At 39.9% G+C, this 23,177-nt stretch overlaps 1 protein-coding gene across 2 annotated transcripts in view; it reads left to right on the top strand.

The window, feature by feature from the left end:
• Positions 1-666: 666 nt before the first annotated feature.
• The window catches only part of nectin3b (nectin cell adhesion molecule 3b), a 28,765-nt gene continuing 6,254 nt past the window's right edge, over positions 667-23,177 (top strand). The window contains exons 1-6 of one of the 2 annotated variants that reach the window (XM_067607731.1): positions 667-889; positions 8,265-8,612; positions 9,967-10,266; positions 11,298-11,415; positions 12,043-12,194; positions 15,363-19,900. In XM_067607731.1, coding sequence (XP_067463832.1) covers positions 682-889; positions 8,265-8,612; positions 9,967-10,266; positions 11,298-11,415; positions 12,043-12,194; positions 15,363-16,033 — 1,797 coding nt within the window. In that variant the 5' untranslated portion in view covers positions 667-681 and the 3' untranslated portion in view covers positions 16,034-19,900. Of the gene's footprint in view, positions 890-8,264; positions 8,613-9,966; positions 10,267-11,297; positions 11,416-12,042; positions 12,195-15,362; positions 19,901-23,177 lie in introns of those variants that run through there. The other variant, XM_067607733.1, reaches the window with a different exon arrangement.

The following is a 23,177-nucleotide window of genomic DNA, read 5'->3' as shown; positions in this document are numbered from 1 at the left end:
ATCTATAAATATACAAAAATATTTCATTTCTGAAGTTTAACTGTTGGACACAAGATGTCTCATACATCACCGTAAAGTCCATTCTCAGTGTATGTGCACTGGAAGCTTCAAGTTTCCAAATCTCAATTGCATATTTGAATATTGGACCAGGATTGGCTCCAACCTAGTTGTGATGTCACAATTTGTGATGCTCCTTGGCTTGACCCTCAAAATTGGATTTTCAATCAACTCAGAGAAACTTTCCACTTTCAGCAGATGAATGTGAAAACAGCCTTCTAGTGTTAAACTATGCACATACACTGTACAGTGAAGCTCAAATATCCAACTGAAGGAACAAGAAGAAAAACACATTTTTGAGCAGGGGGGGACTTTAAACAATCCTGCCAACTGACACAGAGGGGAGAGAAAACACATGAAAGTGTATGAATGTATACACTTTTTGGCAGAAGTAAAAAAAAAAAAAAACCCAACATATAGATTTATTTCAGTGAGTAGCGGGCAGAGACAGCAAAGAATAAAGTGATTTGATAAATCAATTATGTGGGGTTATCAACAGAGGTGACGTAATGTGTATAGCAATGGATCATTCCTAAGGGGGGGTGTTGCTGTAAAACCTCGACAGATGACCGTTTACTTCCATTATCAGGTGAGCTCGCGGTGTCCCCGCTCTGTGCTGTGTAGATGGTACAGTCCAAAAGCAGTCCGGAGTTGTTGCTGAGGAGCTTCTTCTGTTCAGCACATACCGTCAAAGTGGCATGCAGCCTACGCTTTTGTGTCCTGTTGCAAGAGATTGCATTGTTTGTGAAAATGTTACCGTCTTCTCATCGGAGTTACCTCGGACAGCACGGCAAGGTCGCGTTACTTCACCTTTTTTTGTGCAATATTACAGGTGAGTCGGGAATATTTTGTATGGTAGTTTTTTTTTATCCGCTCCACAACCGTTACACAGAAGTTTTGTGATGGAGCCGACTGTCTCAGCACAACTAGCTACCACGGCGGGCTTTAAAGTGGGGGTTATTTGAAGTAGCAAGTTCTTGGCAAGTTGAGCAGGTGTCATTTAAAACACCAAAGGAAACTTGGTTACAAGTTGACTTCAATGCCTCGGAGTGGTTGCCAGCCAGCCAGCCAGCGCCGCCGCCGCCACCACCGCGGGTGATGGTGCGACCCGAGGCTGCCATAGAAACCCTCCATAGAAACCGGCGAGGAGCAGAGGCAGGGATATCCAGCTGTATATACACTCGGGTCACTGCAGATTCAGTGGCAGCCATATTAGCTCCAGAAACATTTTCTATTAATGTAACATGGTGCTGAATGTGCCACGCCAGCTGCTTTTGCAAAACTGTTTGAGAAACTTGGATTTCTGTTGTCAGACAAGATAATGCTGAATACCAGAGCCTCCCAGGTCAGGATGAGGGTCAGCTACCATGTGCCTGCAGTGGAGCCTGAACTCATTATGGTTTAATTAAGGGGTGGGCAATTTACTAACTCCACCCTAAAACATGGCAACTTTGTTCCCAGTGCTGAAGTGCCACTGTATTAAAAACTCAAAACTGAAAAAGCAAGGATATTACAGTTTATCTCCAACTCTGTATGGAAACTGTCTTCATATCTATTCTCAAGTTAGCACATTATGTGTTTAAAATGAACCAGTGAACGTGCATGGCTGAATATTGCAATATGTGATAAGATGTGTTGCTCACAGGCAGCTTTTCTAGACAAACTCCCTTCCCGTCTACAGAAAAGAACAAAGTGAGACGTCAATAATTGGGATTAATAATTAAGAAACGTGTTTGATAATAAAAAGCTTTTATCAAGTGTGACATGTGCATGAAACCAGGCTAAAGACTCCCTGAACTAAACCTCTGCTGTGCTCTGGTAGGGTCAATCAATAGTTTACTGTCCTGTCTTTGCAGCTAGGTGTAGCCTTGCTGACCAATGATTGAACCAATGACCATAATATTTCAGTTCCACACTGTTTATCTTACCATATCTGAAGGTAAGAAGAGCACGCTTGACTGACTATATTGCAAATACCATGATACTTACTTATACACGATAGCACTATTTCATGTTGGAGAGGCCGTCTTGCACTTGAGCCTCTTCACAGAAGTAGACGAGTGCTCACAAAGCTGTACAGTGTTCAGAGAAGAGGAGCTCTGGGCCACTGTACTAGGACTGAACTAGAGCTGCAACAACTAGTCAATTAATCAATTAGTTGATTGATAGAAAATAAATCTGCAACTATTTTGATTATCAAATAATGATTTTAGTTTTTTGGATTCTTTGGATGTTTGATCAGACAAGACATTTCAAGAAGTCACTATGGGCTCTAAGAAATGATAAGTATTTTTCATAGTTTTATGATATTTTATAGACAAAGTGATCAGGTCTGGTGCACCCTGGTAGCCTACTGGTTAAGACACATGCCACATAACCATAATGTCTGTGGTTCGATTCTGACAGCAGACCTTTGTTGTATATCACCACCCCATCTCTCTCTCCTTCATTTCTTCTTGACTGTCGTCACTGTCGCTATAATAAAGGCATAAAATACAACCAAAAATATTAAATAAAAACAAACAAAATGATTAGGTCTGCAACTAACAATTAATCTTCAGATTACTTAGTTGTTTGATCTAAAATGGTGAAAAATGTCTGTCACTGTTTCCCAAAGCCCAAGAAGCAACCTAAAATGTCTCGTTTTGTCCAAACCAACAGTCCACAACCTGAAGATAATCAGTTTACTATCATATAAAACTAAAGAAACCAGAAAATATTAACATTTAAGAAGCTGGAACCAAAGAAATTGGGTATTTTTCCTCAAAAATAACTCAATAATTAGTAGTTTATTAAAATTGTTGGCTAATTGTTGCAGACTTAAAAACAATGAATCAATTAATCTGCCAGTTATTTTCTTTATTAATCAAGAATGAAAATAATCATTAGTTGTAGCACTAGACTGAACCCAGAGAAGCATCTGAAGCTCTCTTGTTAAAGACTTGACTTGAGACAGAAGCCAGATTATGAATCGTGCAGCAAAATGTAATGTTCTGCGTGATCTGTCATGTTAACACCCTGATCCTTAAGTCAGTCCCTAAACAGACTGTTTACTTCCTTCAGAGTTCAGGTTAAGGAGCAGAGACAGGTGCCCATTTGTCCAGCTTCAGTTTAAGTCTGCTGTACATTTCAATAAGGGGTTTGACCTTGTGCCTTTGTAGAATGCAAAATAGATGCACACACCCTCTCACCTCATAATGTCCAGTCCTTAAAGGGGAACAAACACTGTTTCTCAACCAAACACATTCTTGTTTCATTAGTACTTCATTAATCACATTTCTGGCCACTAAGAGGCAGGAAAACACCAAAACGAGCTGACAATACAGATACAAAGCCACACCATATCTCCAGCTTCTAACACTGTCTACACAGAAAACGTTTCAGCTGTGTTTTTCAGTTGTCCATCTCACACGTGTTTGACGGAACAGATATGTTCCTATTTTAATCAATCCAGCTGTTAACACAGGCCATGTAACAGCTCAGGTTTCATCGCTCTATATTCTTGTTACTGCGACCCAAAGTGTATTTTTACACTGCAAATCTATTTTCTCACTCATGTAACTATAGTGATTTGTGTATTTGGCTCTGAGAGCTGCCAAAACACTAGTTACCTGCACTCAATACTGTGCCTGAACGCATCCTGTGTTCACACAGATGGAGGCGTAACGTTGTTATGGTTAGCCGGTTAGCAAACGGTTGCTTGCTCACACATCTATTCAGACATGGAGCAACATTAGCATCTATTTGCAGTCGTTTTTCATAGGGATTGGTAAGAACGGCCTTTAGCTTCTAGCTTTTTAAATGATTTGTGAAATTGTGTATCACTAAGAGACATCATATAGCTGATCTGGCCCTTTTCATGTAGTAGACACGATTAAGGTTTCTACACTTGTGCATTACTGCCCTCTGCAGTCGGCTATAAATGCGTATCGCATCACCCCCTGTACAAGAGAGTCTTTGTGCTGTAGATTATGAGACACAAATAAAATATACCCATTCAGCAAAACATTTCTCCACAGGCAGCGCCAGTAGTGCTCCAACACATTGTATCATTATGTGTGCACATACTTATAATGAATACAATGACAAGTTAGCTGAGAGTTTTTCTCGCAACAGAACTCAAACAAACAGGTCCTAATGAGATGCACCATTGATGGACAGCTTGAGAGAATCAAGCCATTGTAAAAATGTGTATGTGCATCATTTAAGTGCAAAAAGTTGAATTAAAGAGAATCGGATAAGACCAGACTGTCAGGCGACCATTCAGTTGTTTTTTGTCTCACTCTGCACAGCTGGCTCTGCCACTTCCATCCTAACACCATCACCATTTATGTTCTGATTTCCACTTTTAACGAGACATGCTGCCCTCTGGCAAGACACACATATTAATACACTTGCTGCCACATAAGTGGTGCAAGTGAAGGTAATATTGACTAAAGTGAGAACGAGCAGCAGAGTGTCCCCAGGGTGCAATGTGTCCTTGATGCCAGGGTATCTATAATCTGTTTTCTTCTGTGTGTGAATGAGACACATTGTGTTGCATTTGCAAACCAAACTGAAAGTGCCTACAGTAGCTGCTCTCTTTGAGGATACAAGGATTGCAAGAACTTGAAGCAGTTTATTTTCTTTGTCTCTGAAAGCACAAGAAGAAGAGAGAAGAAAGGCTTATTGCTATGTCAAGATAGGCTGCATATAAGATCAGATAGACTTTGCCCTTATTTTCATCACTTCTTTATTCCGAGTAGGAGAAAACGAGGGCACGCTTATGTAAGGTTGTCGTCATGTCACCAATAAAAATTTAATACAGTCGCTATACCTCTTCCATTACATATTCAGTGCAGGAGAAATACTGCTTTCTCTCCTCTTACCATGCTGGTATTCTTACTATCGAGCCATATCGTTGTCCCTGACAAATACAGCAGGTCGTAAGATCAGTTTTCTACCGAGGAAGAGGCTCAATTACAGTTTATGGTACAGTAGTGGCCATCTGCATTCAGGTGTGGCAGTTTTCCATTTTTATAGAAACCACTTACGTTTTTGTACGTTTTGTACGATGTAACGTTAAGTAGAAGGACAAATATTATGCATTCATTTGGAAATAATGAATATCTCACTATGCGTTTCCACAAAAATGTTATATATACACATTTTTAATGGGTGCATTTGTGTTGACATTAACTGTCAATGTGCAATTAAGCAACAGTTTATTTAAATGTGTTGTCAGCTCTCCGCCTTTGTACTTGATCACCTGACTGAGTCCCTTGTATGGAGGATTCTCTGTTTGGGTGACTTACTAATTAACTTCAGCAACTGAACCAAATGCAAACATTAGCTTGGGGCTACGTTCAGAACAGCTTCACTCCTCCTCGGAGGAAGTTGTGAAGTGTGTGTAGTGTAATTCATTGGATATGGGGGTATTCTCCAGGAAGGTAAGCTTCCATATCTTTTATCACAGCTGGGCGACTGGTGGCTCATTCAAACCACCCGTCATATCTGTCTAGGATTTTTACTACACCACTGAGTCCTGAACTGATCATCTGTTGGTTAAAAGCCACCACAATGTGTCCTTGATGGCAGCTGCCACAACTCTGCAAGCAATCTAACAGCAGTGATGAACTCCCAGTAATACTTGACATTAAAATGTAATTTGTGTGAACAAAGCCTTTAAAGAATGTAAGAGTCTGAATACTGCTGGCCAGCAGAATCAGATGTTATAGAATTTACAATGTTTTTTTTGTTTTTTAACCTAGATTGTTGAATTCATATTTAATGATGTAGGATTCCACAAGTAATCAGCATCCAGTTTTTCTCCTCAGTGTCTTTGTATTAAACAAGTTTTCATTTGTTTGTATCTGTATAGCAATTTCTCCTGCATTGTAGATGAACTGAGTGTACTGTAGTGGATTTAGCAGTGAGTGGAGTTTTTTTTGTTTTGTTTTTTTTTGTCAAGTTGTTATTTCTATACATTCAGAAACTGTGCTTCCACAGCTGAACATCTGCCTGTCCTGTGTCTGTATGAGCAAGACGATGACTCATGATCCTACTCTGCAAAAAACATGTTGAAAAAAGTTATCATGATTTAATATGAACAATTAAACATTTGGTTTATTCTTTAGATCTTTATTTACAGCCTAAACTGGGCCAACTTACAAAAAGTGTTAAAAGGTTAGAAGTGTCAATCATTAAATTTCTCAAGTGGATTAAAAAACACAATATTTATTCTCAAATCAGATACAATTATCATTGCTATAATTGGTCTAGCTGTCACACAGATTTTTAGTAATTATCCAGAAGCATTTATTAACTAAAATTGTAATTAACCTTTTAACCTTATAACAGTGCAAACCTGAAGCACAATAATGTCAAATAAGTACTGTGTTTTCATAAATTCAGCCTTTATTCAAATGGAATAAAAACTAAAAAAAGAATAAAAGACATTTGTACTTCATACTTGAAGGGAGGGAAATTTCTTTCTACAGTACTAATATTTGAGGACATGGACTTTTGGCCGGAATCAGAGCTGTTGTTGGCAAAACAACAATACAATATTTGGAGTCAGTTGCCAAGCAGCACAGCAGGTTTTGATTTATGATGATGTCTTCCTGCTCGCAGCTTGTTGCAATTAGTGATCTGGTTGAAGGCTTTGGCAGTCTAGCAGTGTTATAATTTCTTTTATGAAATTGTAATATAATTCTTTTTTGTTTGTTTACCAGGATCCTGGTGATACGTTTCCTCTCATTTGCGTTTCATACATGACTTTGCGTTCGCCTTTTTCTCACTCTCAGCCTTCTTTTTCTTCTCTCAGCGATGATGTCATCTTTGTGTTAGCATATCTCATCCACTCTTTTTTTTTTTTTTTTTTCCTGCCTGGCCTGTTCTCTCTTCATATCTCTTTGACTTTCCTCAATAAGATGTTGAGCTCTCCGCTTTTGAAAGGTGCCACATTTCTGACAAGTGCAGGTGACAGACAGAGCATGGGTTAGTTATATTTGGACAAAGGACGTACACACAGCCTGCTTTTAACTCCTGAATTCGGGTCAGGAGGAGGAAAGCTTTAGAGATGAAACAAATTCATCAATTGAATACTCCGTCACACAGTCAGCTGTGTATTATTTGTTGAAAAGCTGAGCGCCTGCTGTGGTGGTATCAAGCTCTGATTCTAGTCTGATCCCCACAGATGTCACATGGTACTGAACTTGTACAGATATGAAATTGTTTTCAACAATTTAGGTCAGAGGTAACACCAGAAATATTCTTTACTCCCTGATGCTCTCATGGTATTCTTAATTTGTCACCCAGTATTAGATTGACGACTCGTCCATTCTGATAATCCCATCTGACAGTATTAATTGGAAATGTAATATTCTGCATAATCTCTGTGTAGTGAGTAGCATAAAGCAATATACGTCTTGTCAGACAGCAACATTGTCTGCCATATCAACACGGCTGTAACTAACAATGTTTGTTATCAGTAAATCTTTCAATTATTTTTTTATTACTCAATTAATCACTGAGTCTATGAAAATGGCCAATACAAGTTCTGAGAGCCCAAAGTAACATCTTGAGATTTAGTCTGTTCAGTGAAACAAAAGAAAAGCAGCAAATCTTCACATTTGAGGAGCTTTTCTTTATTGTTGAAGACACAACAAATAGGTGCACATTTGAGAAGCCTGAACCAAGCAGTGTTTATAATTTCTATTTCACTCAGGTTCCTCCTATTTTTTGCTTGATTAAACAACCAAAACAATGACTTGATTATAAAAATGTTTGCACATAATTTTCTGGTGATTGACTAATCAATTAATTGACTAATTTTTTCAGCTCTAATATCAGCATGAACTGAATTTTATTTACTTGGAAATAATGGTTTAATTTTCATAACCTTTTCCATTTTCCAGAATAAAATTGCTACTCTACTGCTCAATATTTAACAAAAAGACTATCAATTATCTAGATTTTCAATTTCTCAAAGGTCTCAAGATGAGTAACGCTGTTAACATTCACAAGCGAATTCTTTTGAAATAACAATTACACCAAAACAAAAGATTACGCCTCAAAAAAGTGGACATAATATGTATAATATAGGATGTTTTAACAATCAAAGGGGCAGTGTAAGTGCTTTTTATTCCAAGAGTTTTGATTAATGATGGTAAATTATCCAAACCTGGTGGCTCATGAGTATGATTGTTTCTGTGTCTCCTTTGCAGGTATGTGGGGCAGTCAGGTGGTCGTGCCCCAGAGGGTGAGCGCTGTGTTGGGGAAGAATATGACACTGGAGTGCAGGGTGGAGGTGGGCACAAACCTTACTCTCACTCAGAGTTCCTGGGAGCGCCGTCTGCCTTCAGGCTCCGTCACCGTGGCTGTCTACAACCCACAGTTCGGCATTTCCATCCCGCCGGAGTTTAGCAATCGCTTATATTTTCGTTCACCCTCCTCTCACGATGCCACCATCGTCCTGGAGAATGTGGGCTTTTCTGACGTCGGGATATATACCTGTAAGGTTGCTACATTTCCACTGGGAAACACTCAAGCCTCCACTACCGTCACTGTACTCGGTAAGTATGTATGTTTACGTCAACACGTGTTTCGTTGTGCTGTGGGTTCCCGTAGGTAATGTCAGCTGAAACAATTACCAATTAATTGATTAGATGATTGTCAGAAATGTGCCAAAAATATGAATATTTATCAAAATTTATGTCAAATGTGAGTATTTTCTGGATTTTTTTGTTTTCTATGATAGTAAATTGAATATTTTTGGGTTTCAGATTGTTGGTAGGACAAAACAAGCGAATTGTTATGGGGATTTTTCACTATTCATAGACCAAATGGTTAACTATTAATAGAAATAATCATAAGTTGCAACCCTAACGTCAAGCTGTCAACACAATCCATTTTATTATTGTAAAAGGATTCCAGCAAGTCTGGATCAGATAGTGGTTGTTATTAGCTGCCAGATTGTTGGGTGTTTGCTGAATAAAAGAGGGCTCGATAATGTGGTTAAAATCAATATCACGGCATTAATATGAATATTTTTTTTGATAATGATATATCAAGATAACAACAAATGTTTACCAAGTCTCTCACAAAATTAGCAACTTGATATTCAGTGCAATTTCCGGTACTGTTGTTCCACTGGTTTGCGTTACATCAACACATGTAAAACAAACACTTCAATAACTCATTTTGATGGTTTTTCATTGCAACCTTTATGGATTTACTCATTTTGTTCAAGGATAACACCGTATCATATCATCATGATAACGTTACAATCGAAAGTCAATAAACAGTAATAATGGATTGTTGTCCAGCTCCGAGTCTCTAATGTGTTTGAAGTATAGCTTGACCTCCTCGGTGTGGTGGCTTTGAAAGTATGCCCTTCTGAAGCTTGGATTAGATTGTACTGCTCAGGTGTTCTTTATATTGTGTCCACCCTCTGCATGAACACACTGTACACTTTCAAGTCATCAGGGCTTTTGCTATCGTCAAGTATTAGTCTGCTCAATTTTGGAGCAATAGCAGTTTCTAATCCTGTGTTTTGAATTTTGCTGAAGGATTACCCTTTTCATTTGGATCACAGGTTGTCAGTGCTGGCACACGAACACAGTGTGTGTGTGTGTGCGTGTGTGTGTGTGTGTGTGTGTGTGTGTGTGTGTGTGTGTGTGTGTTTTCTCTCAATCCATTTTCACAGAACAGATCACAGGGCTGGCTAGAGCTGCTAATAATGGGTTGGACTGGGAGTGGAATGACATAAGTAGAGAGAATGCAAAACTGGTATTGATAAACTGAAATGTATTTGAGACTTTCAAACACTGTAATTAACTCAGTGAAATAAACTTACAGTTTAACATTATAATGTGGCAACTCTTTTCTTTCTCCTTTCTTATCTTTGCTCTGCTCTCTGAATCAAAGTGGAGCCGAAGGTCTACGTATCTGCAGGGTCAACTGCCCTGATTGATGGTGGCAATGAAACTGTGGTGGCCACCTGTATTGCTGAGCGGGCCCGGCCTCCCGCTGAGGTGTCCTGGGAATCCAACCTTTTCGGCCAGTCAGAAGTGCAACTATTTGATGACGTCAACGGCACCACAAGCACACAAGTGCGCTACCTCTGGCAGCCCACACGCCACGTCCAGGGCCACACACTTACCTGTGTTGTCCGCCACCCGGCTCTGCAGAATGACTTCAGGATCCCCTACCAGCTCAATGTGCAGTGTGGGTTTCTGTTATGTTATTTAATTTCCAAAAGCAGTCAGTTGATGATGCTTGGCCTTGTCAGTGTTGACATTTGATTTATTTGAAGCATTTCAACAACAATTCATTTTAGAAGACAGATGAAATCATTACAGGTATTAATTATGGTTTAAGAAAGGCTGTCCTTGGTGTTTTCCTTATTTTTTTTTTTTACAAAGTTTTTATTTCTTTAGGTTTTTCTATGTCAGTACATTTTTGTATTTGCCCCTAAACTGTCAGAAGGGAAAATGTTCTGTCTGAGTCCCCATAGATGTTAGAGCATATATTCGTACTTTGTGGGGCACAAATGGGTCTCTGCATACCATCTGCAAGTAGACCGGTGAAAAGAGGTAAAATGACCTCCTTGAAAAATCTTGTTTCTTTGCATTTAATTTTGGTTCTACTTAGCGTTTTGTGACAGCTGGCAATTACAAAGTATTTTTATGCTCATTCAGTGTATGGCACAGTGATGAAACAAAACTGACAGTTTCCTGCAATAAGTATAACAAACATTTTGCTACAGGACAATACCCTGAACTCTGTAATATAAGTAGGTGTCTGTAAAACAAATGCCAACTAACAGAGGAGTTGTAGACGGCTGTTAAAAACCATGTGATAGTTACTTGGCAATGAAGAATATTGGGCCCACAGAAGGGGAATAATGTTGATGATCTGCTTTTGAAATTATGCAAACCATCATAACATGCAATCATGAACGTGCCCCGTACGTTGTATTATCTTTTTATTTTATAGATTACAAAACACCTAAGTGCATATTTTGAGGACACTGGCTCATTTCTCTAGGCTGTAACCGACCTTGGTCTCCATATAATGCTGCACACAAGCTAGGCAAACGGTCATCTTACATGTATGCTTATATAAAGCGTAGTTTCCATGTGAGATTATGACCTTGTTATACTAGAAAGCTGTTAAACAGAGTCGTTCAGTGCAATTGAAGACTGTTTTCTAAGGTTGTAATTTGATTTTTTTTCTTTCTTCTTCTCTCTCTGTAGTTGCTCCTGATATTTCAGTCGTGGGGTATGATGGAGACTGGTATGTGGGCCGGGAAAACGTTCAAATGACGTGCAAAGCCAACGCAAATCCGCCAGCTCATCACTTCAGATGGATCAGGTGTGTTTATCTGTATAACTGTGTGTGTAAGACGTTTCTCTCATGAGTTAAAACTGACAAAACAAACAGGCCAAAAGCTGAAACGGCAATGGTGATTTGTTCCCAAGAGTATTTAAGTAAGATTAACTGTCTTCCCTTCAGTTAAGGCTCTGTCCCAAAACACTTCATTGTAGCTTGAGGAGAGTCTGTTCAGTACATCAAAAATGCGCATTTACCCTGCAGGGATTTTAATTTAAAAGTAATGTAGAGCGTCAGTGTGATTTCAATGCACAAGTCAGCACGGTCAGTCCGTCCTGAGCAGCACACACGCAACAGACAGCATCTTCTGTTGTGTGTTCACGTGGAAAAAAAAAATTGAAGCACAGTTCTGGCATTAAAGAGCTGTAGTGTGGTCAATTTCACAAATCAGGCACTGCAAAGTTTTTACAGGCTGCTGAAAGCTGAAGAGAAGATTAGCAACTGAAGAGTGATGTTTGCTTTGCTTTACTTTCAAATATTTACTCACACAAAACCTTCACGTCGTTTTTTAAACATTCAGAAAAAAAACCTTCCTCCAAATGTTCATGTTTACATCATCTGCATTTAGCTGTGGGTTTGTCTAAAAGTTTTTGTCTCTTGGGTTCCCAGATTGGACAGTGAAATGCCACAAGGAGTGGAAATGATGAACAGCACTTTGCTCTTCCTGCGTCCCCTCCAGCGGAATGACTCTGGAGTTTACAGGTGTGAGGTTGCCAATGACATCAACCTCCGCAGTCGGGATGTGCGCATTCTCATACAAGGTGAGCGGAGTATACACACCAGAACACAGCTGACTCCTATTGCCTTCTCTTCCCTTAGGAAGCATTGTGCATGCACGCACGTCATAGAGGGTATCGCTGCCTGTGACATTGTCCTTCAAGCTGAAATGTGACACTGTATCACTCTTGCCCGTTCTGTACGTACTGACAGTCTATCAAGCAGTCACCCATTTTTCTCTTCAGTTCTTTTCAATCTCAGGGTCTGTCTATGTTTTAAGTGAACGGTTCTGTGTTTTGACACTGATAATATTTGACCTTTTAGATCTAGTTTTATTGCATGTCGATTAGCCTTGATTAACATTAGGTCTCCAGATGTTCTGAAGAGGGAGTTCCTGGGCCAAACACATCTGCAAATGTTTAAGGGCTCTTCAGACCACAGTGCACTGCCTCTGCTGTGTCCTCTCTTAGCTTGGCATTAAAGTATGTCATGTCCCTCTGTTGTATATGATGAGCATGTTCCTCTGTTTTCGCCAAATCTGTCTTCTCTATGGAAACTGTCTTCCTGAATGAAGTTCTGATTATGATGTGATTTTCTTTTACGTCTCTCTCGCTTCTCCTCTTTCTTTTACTTCTGCATGTGTCATGCAGTAAGAGGCAAAAGCCTGCAGCCTGACTGTAGATGATGTCCCAGATTTATAAAACATTAACTAGTTCTTTTCAACTCCTATTTATTATTTATCATCCATATTTCATTTTCCTTTGAGAGGATCTGTACAGTTGTGCGCAAGCTTACACATGTTAGCGTACCTTCCGCTGTGTGTGTGTGTGTGTGTGTGTGTGCTTTGCTGTGGGTGTGTTCGCTGCCTCTGCATGAAGTTGTACAATTCATATACTTAGAGATTACAAACCTTGGGGTTCATGTTTCTCTTCTCTCAGATGTGAATATTTTCCTCACATCTGGCCTGGCACGGAGGTTAAAGTGGCAGAGCAATTTTGCAGCACTATTATAGCCTTTAGACTCAGATGCTTTCCATTACTTTAGTTCCTTCTGATCATGGCTTTTGGCTTTTCTGTTTTGTGGGCATCACCCCTGATCCAGTTCATTTTAAGGTTGGTGTTCTAATAGTGACATAGTGAAATAGTGGCAATGCATAATTATACTTTCAAAATAGGGCGTTAAAACATATTCTCATGCAATTTAAGCATATAGTACAAAATAATCCGGTTATTAAAATTGGCATCCTCAAACTTACTCTAGTCACAAAACCTGATATCATTATGTGTCCTATCAATGAGTCACCTCAGTAAGTCTCATAAGTGCTCAATAAATGTAATAAAAAATACTATGACTTGACATTATTTTTCAACATTTGCAAATACTTTTCAGGCTATAGGCTGTGTTCAGCCTAAAAAATACAAAATGTCAGTGTAGTTGAATCAACTTCTCTTTGAGTCAACAACAAAAAAACTGCAACAAGTTACCCAAAGGCAGTATTAATGTAATTACAACTGTTGTGCTGAATGGTATTACGGAGTTTTGATTCACCAGATGACTGATGCTGATATATTTTAATCCATTTTCTTTTTTATTTGTACAAATATGACAAACCCATATCAATATGTCAGTCTTATATCCGTTGACTCCATCAGCATATAAAGACCCCACTGAGGATCCTGACCACAAGATTGAGAAACTCTTGGATATGGGGTTTCAGTCCCCAACAGTTAGTTCTGTGATTTAAATTTGGACTATTTACTTTGGCAGTTGTAGAAATCAGTGTTTAATGGAGATAGTTACACAGCCAGAAGCTTCTCTGTCAACAAAGCAAGACATTTATTACACACCTTGTGTAAAAAAACACTTTATTAAACTGAATTAACATAAAACTAATTCTGAGGCAAAGTCAGCGTCTGAGCCAGTAATCTAAAATAAGACATGCCACCAAGGGAAACCTCTTCTAAACTAAAATACCAGTTGGAAATGATCAAGAAACTAGTGTTGTGTACCCGTAACCAAGTGACTTCCCCAACAAAGCCAGCTGAGAGCTGTTTGCAGCCTCAGGAAAACGAGCCTTCAACTGCAAAGTCATGAGACTACTGGAGAAGTCAACAGCCAACACACAGCTTCTGAGAGCTGTTAGCGACCTGGTGACAAGACCTGGTTGAGCAATTGTGACAAGTTTGAAAGGAAACTTTACCTGTGTGTTCAGGTCTTTATAGACACATTGGCATATGTCACCTTGGTTACAAGTGACTCTGTTGATTTAAGTACTTGAAAGTGTTCATGATTAGATATCCAGGTGCAAAGTACTCTGGCAGAATTTCAATTCAAGAATGATTTGTGTTATATCCTCCATCTTACTTTCCTGTTGTAGTTGCACCCAAATCCATTCACTCTAGTTGTAGTTTTATCGCCTGTGTACAATATGCTCTGTTCAGTAACCTTTTGGTTTGCTCTTTCTTATGTGTATTGATCTTAAATTAAGAAAAGTGACAGTAAAATCAGTACCTGAAACTGTACTTTACTAAGATTTTGTTAGCAAGAATCACAAATGCAGAAGAGTAGTCCATAAAAGGTTTGCAAAGACTTTTACCTTTACCTTTTTTTTTAAAAGATTGTATTTATATTTAGATGTTATTTGTTAAATTATTGAACAAATAACAGCCTGCTTTGACCAAAGTAAAAGAATACAAAAAAATTGATTTTAAAATGTATTTTTGTGTGTGTAAAATTCAAAGGGGACATTTCAGATCTGTAATTACTGTCACATGGCTTTCATCTTGGGAGAAAAATGAGAAACTACAATGTTATAACGACAGTTTGAGAACCTTGCCAGGAAAGTGGTGAAATATGGTGCTCTTTATTTTAATGGAAGCACTGTTTAGACCCCTTGTGACAAACCCTCTCATTCTGCCATCATCTAATATATCTACTATGTCAGCCCTTTATACCTAATCCTAAAATGTTGATGTTTAACTCACTTATTGTTTAGTAATGCACTCACAATTGACTTTGCAAACCTGAGGCTGCTGTGAGCATGTACAGTACTCTGTAGTTTAGTATGTGCAGTAGTTTAGTTGATGTTTTTGTCAGCCTGTCCCTACTTAGTAAAATGCTGATGTAGTTGGCATTGACATTCTCTGCTTTTCTGTCTGTTCATCTCTCCCTTCCACCCTCTGCTCCCCTCTCACCCTCCTTCCCTCCATTAGATCCTCCCACCATGCCTTCCACCATTACTGCTCCTGTCCTAACTGGTTCTGCCTCCTCCACCTTAGTGGATGATAAGCGCCATGTCCTTCTCAGCTCCCCCACCCTTGAAGCCCTACCTGAGAGTAATCTGGGTTCCATAGTGGGTGGGGCCGTGGGCGGGGCCTTGTTCCTGCTTCTGCTGCTGTGTCTGGTTGGTGTGTGTTACCTCCGGAAACAGCAGACCTTCCACGGGAACTACTACACCAAGCAGTACCTGGGCCCCAATGACCTCCAGAAAGCCCCCGCGCATCACGAGCTCCACCCAACCAAAGGTCGCGGCAGCTCCTACCATCAAGACCACGACCGAGAGGAGTGGGGCGACCGGGAGCTCAAACAAGAGCGTGACCGTCGTCACCATAGCAACTATAACGGAGAGGAATATCCCTCTAACGGCTACACTAGGGCAATGAGGGAGAGCAGTCACCACATCAATCAGCAGAATCACCACCACGAACACACACAGTATTCTAGTCCACGGCAGGCCAGATGTGCCAGATACCCTCATTCACCCAAGCCACTGGAAAATGGCTCCCCCTACATGTCAGACGACTGCTACGATAGCGGGCCCGAGGGCGATTACGTCTCTCACACAGACGGCTCGGTCATCTCTCGTAGGGAGTGGTACGTTTGACGAGCTACCTGGTCCCGCAGGAGCAGAAACACGACGGAAATTCAAGGGTTTCATTTATTAAATTTAGGAACACATTATTTCTCTTCTGTACGCACACTTCTACTAATCTCAGTTCTGTAGTTCCCTCGTTTTGTTCAAGCGCCCTGGTTGACACTTGAGATATGTGTCTGTTCTCGATATGGAGCGACTGTGGACTGCACGGCCACTTTGACAGTCAACTTCTACACGCCTGCAGAAGTGGGCGTGTTACGAGTTTGTGTGTGTAGAGACTAACTAAAGGTCATGATGTATGCGCTGTCTCTGCCTTACTACATGGACTGCCAATTTATTTAGAATTACTAATTTTTGTCAGTTAAAGAAGCCCTGGGGGCTTAAAGATCATGTGGTTGTCTTAGAGGAAAGTCATTGTTTATTTATACAAAATCAGCCTTCTTTGGCTATGTGATGCTCAATTGTATATGTTGATACTGATTACACTGATTTGTTTTAAAAGGCCTGTGACCACTGAATAGTGTTGGCTGATATTCAAGAATGGAATTAAAATGAATCCATGCAATTCAGATGGTCACAGGTCCTTTTCCCCAAACTCAGTAAGACAGCAAAGGCGTAAAGGCTAATTTAAAAAAAAAGGATTTGTCTCCCTGAGAAATCAGGATCCCTCCGTGATTGATGACCTCTCCACACTGATTCATGGTCATAAAATGAATTGCACTGCCGTATGCGAAACTTTAATGGACGACCACATTATTAGACCATTTGTTTTTCACTAAAATGTCTACAGTTTATGTAAATTACAATGATGGGAGACTTGGGAGTTTGAGGACTTGACCACTGATGTCTGAGCAGTGTCCTTGAAAAATGATGGCCTAGAGTGGGAACCTTAAGAGCATATCTACTGTACGTTCTCTGCTTGTGTTATCCCAGGAGGGAGGGACGGGGGGAGGGACGGGAGGAGGGAGGGCGAGCAGGGAGGCCTGCATGAATGAGGCTCAGTTCACTGTGCATATCACATATTCACTGACATATAGTGAAGATGTGATATGCACATTTGCTACAAAATCATGTCATCCAGTGCAAGTTTAAAAAGGTCCGAATATTATTACTTCTATTTAACTTTGTGTTTCTGGTTAGTTGTCCTCTTCAGTTAGCCACATACAGTCTCCTGTGTTTTTCTACACAATGATAATGGATGTGTTTGAGAAAATTTGCACTCTGGCACCAAACCAGGGCTCTTGGAAATTCAAGAGTGCTGTCAGCAGGGGCATTGTTTAAAGCAGGCTACAGTATGGCAGCCACCATACGCTGGCCTCCTAGTATTATGTTACACAAAGAAATCATTCAAAACTGCAGGCATTACACTCCACCACAAATAACCACCGATGGTCTAATTTCACTACTCAAGTAATCTGTAGAAACTAGACAACGTGACTGTGTCACAATTACAATCTGACGCATTAATAGGCTTATTGTCGGTTATCCATATACACAACTTCAAGCTCTAATCAGTTCTTTTCAAATTAAGCATTCATTATTACTACCAGTACAACAATAAAATGTACAGGACGTAGACAAATCAGGGTTTTTTGTGATAGATGTACTGTGGTTATCCAAGCATCCACTTTTTCATCCACAGCACAGCACATACTTGCCAGAAGGGACAGACAATAATTTTGTTGCACTGATCATTAAATCTTTCACTCGCAATTATACTTTGAGTAGCTATAAAAAAAAAAAATACCCTCTGTGCATTTTTTCAAGGATTTCAGGGTGAATTTACAATTAAATCTGCATTTATTTGTTAACCAGCCACATCAGTCAAGACACTTAAACGTTGCAGGACGCACCAAGTACTGTGATTGAACTGAGGAACATGTGTTTTACAAGTCAGTGTCATTGGGCTGAGGAGCCCCAGTAGTTCAGGAGTTAAACTTGGATAAAACTATTATGGATTTAAAGATAAAGTATTTTGGCACATGCACCTCTTTACCAGATAGCGTGGAGGAGATCCAGCAGTTTCCTTCATGTACACTAGTGTTTGTGAATACATGCCAACTTTAGTAGTTTGGTCACTATACAATATTTGCTTCAAGATGCCAAATATTTGTTTAACTTGTATGTATAAATATGATGATGACAGTGTCTCACATAAGTATTACAGACTAGCTAACAACTGATTAGTAGCTTCTATTAACGTATCACTGTTGTATACAGGGTCTTGTAGCCTGAAATAGAAATGAAAAGATGCTTTAGGCCACTTTAATATTACCGTAACAGTTGTCAAAATGGGAATTAGTTATATTGTTATGAACCCTCACTAATCATTTGTCAAGGTGTGAATTTTGTGCAGTGAATAGGCTGCAGTTCTCATAGTGAGATTTGATAATGTGAGAATATGATCCCTATACTGCAAACCATGATGTTTCAACTGTGAAATGCTGCAGTACAGGAAAACTAATTTATCTTTGTAGACAGAAACTCATCATTCCAATAATTACCTTAATGTTAATTTTCACATTACAAAAACATATTTTCTCACTCACTTCTAGTGATGTACAAAGGTTTTAGTTTTATGTGCCCAGGTTTTGAGATTTCCATCTCAGATTTCTGATTTCAGATTTCTAATACAAATGAAGGTGAATGGAACTGTGTGAGGTTCAAAATATTGAAATATTACAGAAGCATGCTGTCAAAAGTTTTCATATGAAGTATTTCTCTGGTAGAACATAGTTCCAATAAAAAAAAAAAACATTTAAAGTGCGGATTATCAAAAGTAACCAGGACACTTTCTGTAAAGAGATATTGCTGTAAAATGTTTTTTTGTTGTTTTGTTTTTTATTGGAGTGGAGGCAAATCAGTCCAAAACTATCTGTACCACTAGATACGACAAAGTGTGAACATATTTCAAGTGAGAACATATTTCTTTTTAATTCGGGTGAACTGACCTTTTAATGGGACTGTCTAACATGAATGGAAGTGCACAGTTGGCAGTTTGTAGGCTGTTGAATTAAAAGTAATGTTTTTGGGAGGTGTGCTGCTGCCACCTGTTCGTTCTGCCTCTCTGGTCACTTTCACATATATGCAGAGAAGAACAGGAAGCACGGCAGCCTAACCCCTTCTTATGTTTGCCTCTATGCACTAAGACAGAAGTTCCACTAATCAATACACTATTTTTGCTTGACTCGTCAATTTGCATCCCTGCACCTGGATTAATGGAGTTCTTTTGTACTGTGACATTTTGTATAGAGGTCAGTCATCGATATCTTTACCTTGAGAAAATGTCCTTCACTCCGGGTTGAGAAATACAACTAGTGCCTTAGATACCTAGAAGAAGAAATTTAAGTGTTTTCTTATTATTGTTTACTTATTGGTGTAAGAACCTGTTCTGTTGCTCTGTGGGATTTATTTGTTGCCTTTTTATGTTTTGATTTCCACTACATACAGTACTGTGTGTTAGGACTCCGTAGTGCCATATTCACTTTTCTGCCCATGTCACCGTGACAGTTAATGACGCAGTATACTTGCAAACCTAGAGGCATTAAAACACACGCAAAAAGACGAAAGCTTGAATGAATCTAGTCGAATCTTCTCTACTTCACAAGTATCACAGTAAACCATCAGACTCCGTGTCAGGGGTTTGGGTTTCTGTAGAATCACTACTGTTCAAAGGACTGAGGGGCTCACTTCAGTCTCACATTGTCATGAAAAGCACCTTGTGGTTTGTTTTTGTATATACAGAAGAAATGTAAGTTTCTTAAAGGGGGAGGCAAAAAAAAAAAAAGATATTTATGTCAGTGAGAACAGTGGAGCATTCATTTGTCAATCTTTTTGAGAATACTTTATTTCAATAAAGCACCTTAGCACCTGTGAGTTATTTTCTCTGGAGGTTTTGGAGCTCTCTGCTCAGTCTCAGCCTCTTTGTGCTTCTATAAATGACATCATCTCTAGCTCCCTAACGCATAATGCTGCATAAGCCCACCCCCACCCCCTCAAATCCAGCACGCGCATGTGGGACGCCGCACATGATGTAATTCATGTTTCCTCACTTCACCTTATCTTCATCTCTAGTATCCAAGGATGATTTATGTTGTTAATTTATTGTCGTTTGTGTTTTATGGTTAAAACGGGAATCTTAAGCTTTTTCTCTCCACTGGTATTTTTATAGTTGAGGGGGGGGGATCCAGCATCTCCTCTGCTCTCTCCGTGCCCCCTTCAGCAGTCCTAGTTTGCTTTGTTTCAGGACAGAAAGGCCCTCGCTCTCCCCTACAGCTCCTTTGTGAATCCCCCCCCCCTTCCTCCTCTCCTCTCCTCCTCCCCTTGTGTCTTTCTCCCACTGTCTACCAGCTGGTAAAATTAAACGCTGAGTGTTTATGTCTGGCCCAAAGTCCCCACTCTCCAGCCCATTGACTGTCCCCATGGCAACAAGCTCATCTGGAGCTGCTGATGGAGGCTGTCTTCCTGCAAGCTCTACCTGGCCACAGAAACCGGAGGGAGAAGGGATGCCGTGGGGTGCGCGGAGCAGAGAGGTTAACTGTGCTGCTGTGAGAGGCGGAGCAGAGAGAGAGAGAGAGAATTAACTACTGGAATTGAAAACGGCCCATTACGCCCCGCTGCACTACAGCGAGCTCCTCTCGCTGTAAGGACACATCACGCTGATGTGACCTTGACATTGTTTAGCTTGGAGGTCCTCAAGACACACTTCCGTTTAAAGTCTTTATTTCAGCTTGACCTCTCTTGTCTTCTACATCATGGTCACAGCAGTTGTTGTCACTGCGACCTTGAAGAGGGGCGTGCTCCGTCTGAGAATACACAGTGGAGCTTAGAAAAGTGAAGAAGCTCCACAGCGGTGATGATGTCAGCCAGCAATGCTTAAATTAGTTTAAGACACTTGTGTTAGAAGATCAGTGGATCTGCTTTTTGCCTGCGACACAACAGTTTCCAAGGATACTTTTCACAACACACAAAGGAGCGAGCAAATATCTCAGGCAGCGGGATGCAGAGCTGACGCCTGTGTGAGAGAGAGACTTTGATATTGACTCCCCACTTTAGGTGGGATCAAATTGTCACCATCAGTGAGCTGAAAATATTGAAATAGATGTCTGAGAGATAAATCACAGACCACCTACTGCTCTTCCTCACCCGATCTGTTAAACACACACACACACACACACACACATGCAGTGAGCATCTGCTGCCTGTTGTCTGGTCAACAGCGTGACCCTTGACCCTGCTGTTGAGGTTTTAGGATGAGAGGGGGGGCGGGGGTTGTTGTCTTGTCATCCCTCGCTCCCTCACTTCTTCTCTTCAGGTCACCCGAGTGTGTTGTGTTTAATTCATGACAAGCCCGTCTGCTATGCTGACCTGGCTGATGCACTTTTCTTGGCTTTGCAGCGATGATGTGTGTCGGATAAAGTGCTGAAGTAGGAGAGACATGCAAGAGAAAGAAAGATCCTTGCACCGGAGCCAGATCCCAGCAGGGACGGTTGAACTACCGCTAAAACAAGCCCCTCCAGGATGGATGATATTTGAAGCAAAGAAATGTTTAAACAGGAGAAATGAGTCAAAACACAACATGCATAAAATATTTATGCATATAATTGTCCCAAATCTTATTTTTAGCTAAATGACTTCTAAAAGCATGAAAGAAACACTGTGCATGATTTATTGATAATAACACATTTTCCCAAGCTGATACTTCCATTCACAATAAGATGTCCATTCAGTAGTCTAAATTTTATTTAATGAACATATTAAGTCATACTTTAAACCTCATGATGCTCCATGCATTTTGGGTTTAAAGCTTTTTTTTATTCCTTGTCACATTGTGAATGTCTGTCATCAGACATTAGAGCAGGCAGCTTGATGAACTGCATTTTTAAAGGTGTTTTGATCAACTCAAGAGGCTCTTGTCATAGTTCAGCAGCCATCAAAGGTAATCGAACGGCTATTAACTGTTAGAGGACACGAAGGGAGTAGAGGGGGAGGGGAAAAAAGGAGGAAGAAGTGGCTGTATCGCTTTCAGGAGCGAGCTCAAAAAGTCTCAGCTTGTCCAATCTGCATCACAATTGAACTGTTATTTAGGATTCTCATCTCAGCACATTATTGATTTTTTCCCCCCACCTCAACAGCTAAATCAACTGGAATTGACCACTTTACTTTGTTTTTTCCTATCCTGTCACCTTTTGTCCTCCAGTTCCTTCAGTGCCACACAATCACAGTTTTACACATTACTGCTGATTGGCCAAAGCTTGCTGTTCTGTGGGTTTAATGCATCTTAATCACAATTAATCCTAATCCCCTCAGTGGACAGCATGGAGCGTATGAAAGCATATGGTCTAACTGAGCTAATTCAGCAGACATTACAGCAGCATCTTGAACTCCACAGACACAAAAGACAAAGAAAGGACAATATAAAGATGGAGGGATGGAGGGACGGAGGTGAAGATGTAACATGGATGTTTAGTAAGTAATAGAGTTTGGAGATGCAGGACCTCCACTTGAACTCAGTTAAACTGCAGCCACTCTATCCTTTCATATATATTATTTATATCTGAACATACATATTATCGTCCTGGACATAAAAAACAAACACTGCAACCGTGGGAGAAGCACAAGTTTGGTGAAGATCACAGCTTTTTGTCGACACTGTTGGAAGTGTTGATTCAACTCATCAGTCTTAATGCTGTCCGTTAAATATGAAGCTATACATGATAGCTTCATATATCATATCATATCATATCATATACAGTGTATGTATATATATATATATATATACTGTATATGATATAACATTTATATTTGTATTATATAAGAATATCTAGTTAGTGTGATGTTAGTGTTATGAAGTGGTAGTTTACTTGTCTGTTGCTATTCAATGTGTAACCAACAGATATGTAAATGATTACAATAATAGCAAAGTTCATAGTTTTTTCTTTGGACATTTCAAACCTTGTTAGGACCTCCTCACCAGTCCTCTCCAGAGTAACCAGTTTGAGGAGAGAGGACACTTGATAACACTCAGAGCAGCTTGTACTCTTCAGAACAACATGTGCTCCAGTTAACAAAACTCTTAACATGTTGCAGGTTTAAAATCTCAGAAATGCACACAACCTCTCAAAAAGCAGCTACAAAATGAACAAACTTCAGT

The sequence above is a fragment of the Thunnus thynnus genome, chromosome 13, assembly GCF_963924715.1.
Source record: "Thunnus thynnus chromosome 13, fThuThy2.1, whole genome shotgun sequence".
NCBI lineage: Eukaryota > Metazoa > Chordata > Actinopteri > Scombriformes > Scombridae > Thunnus > Thunnus thynnus.
This window is presented reverse-complemented; position numbering and strand designations above follow the sequence as displayed.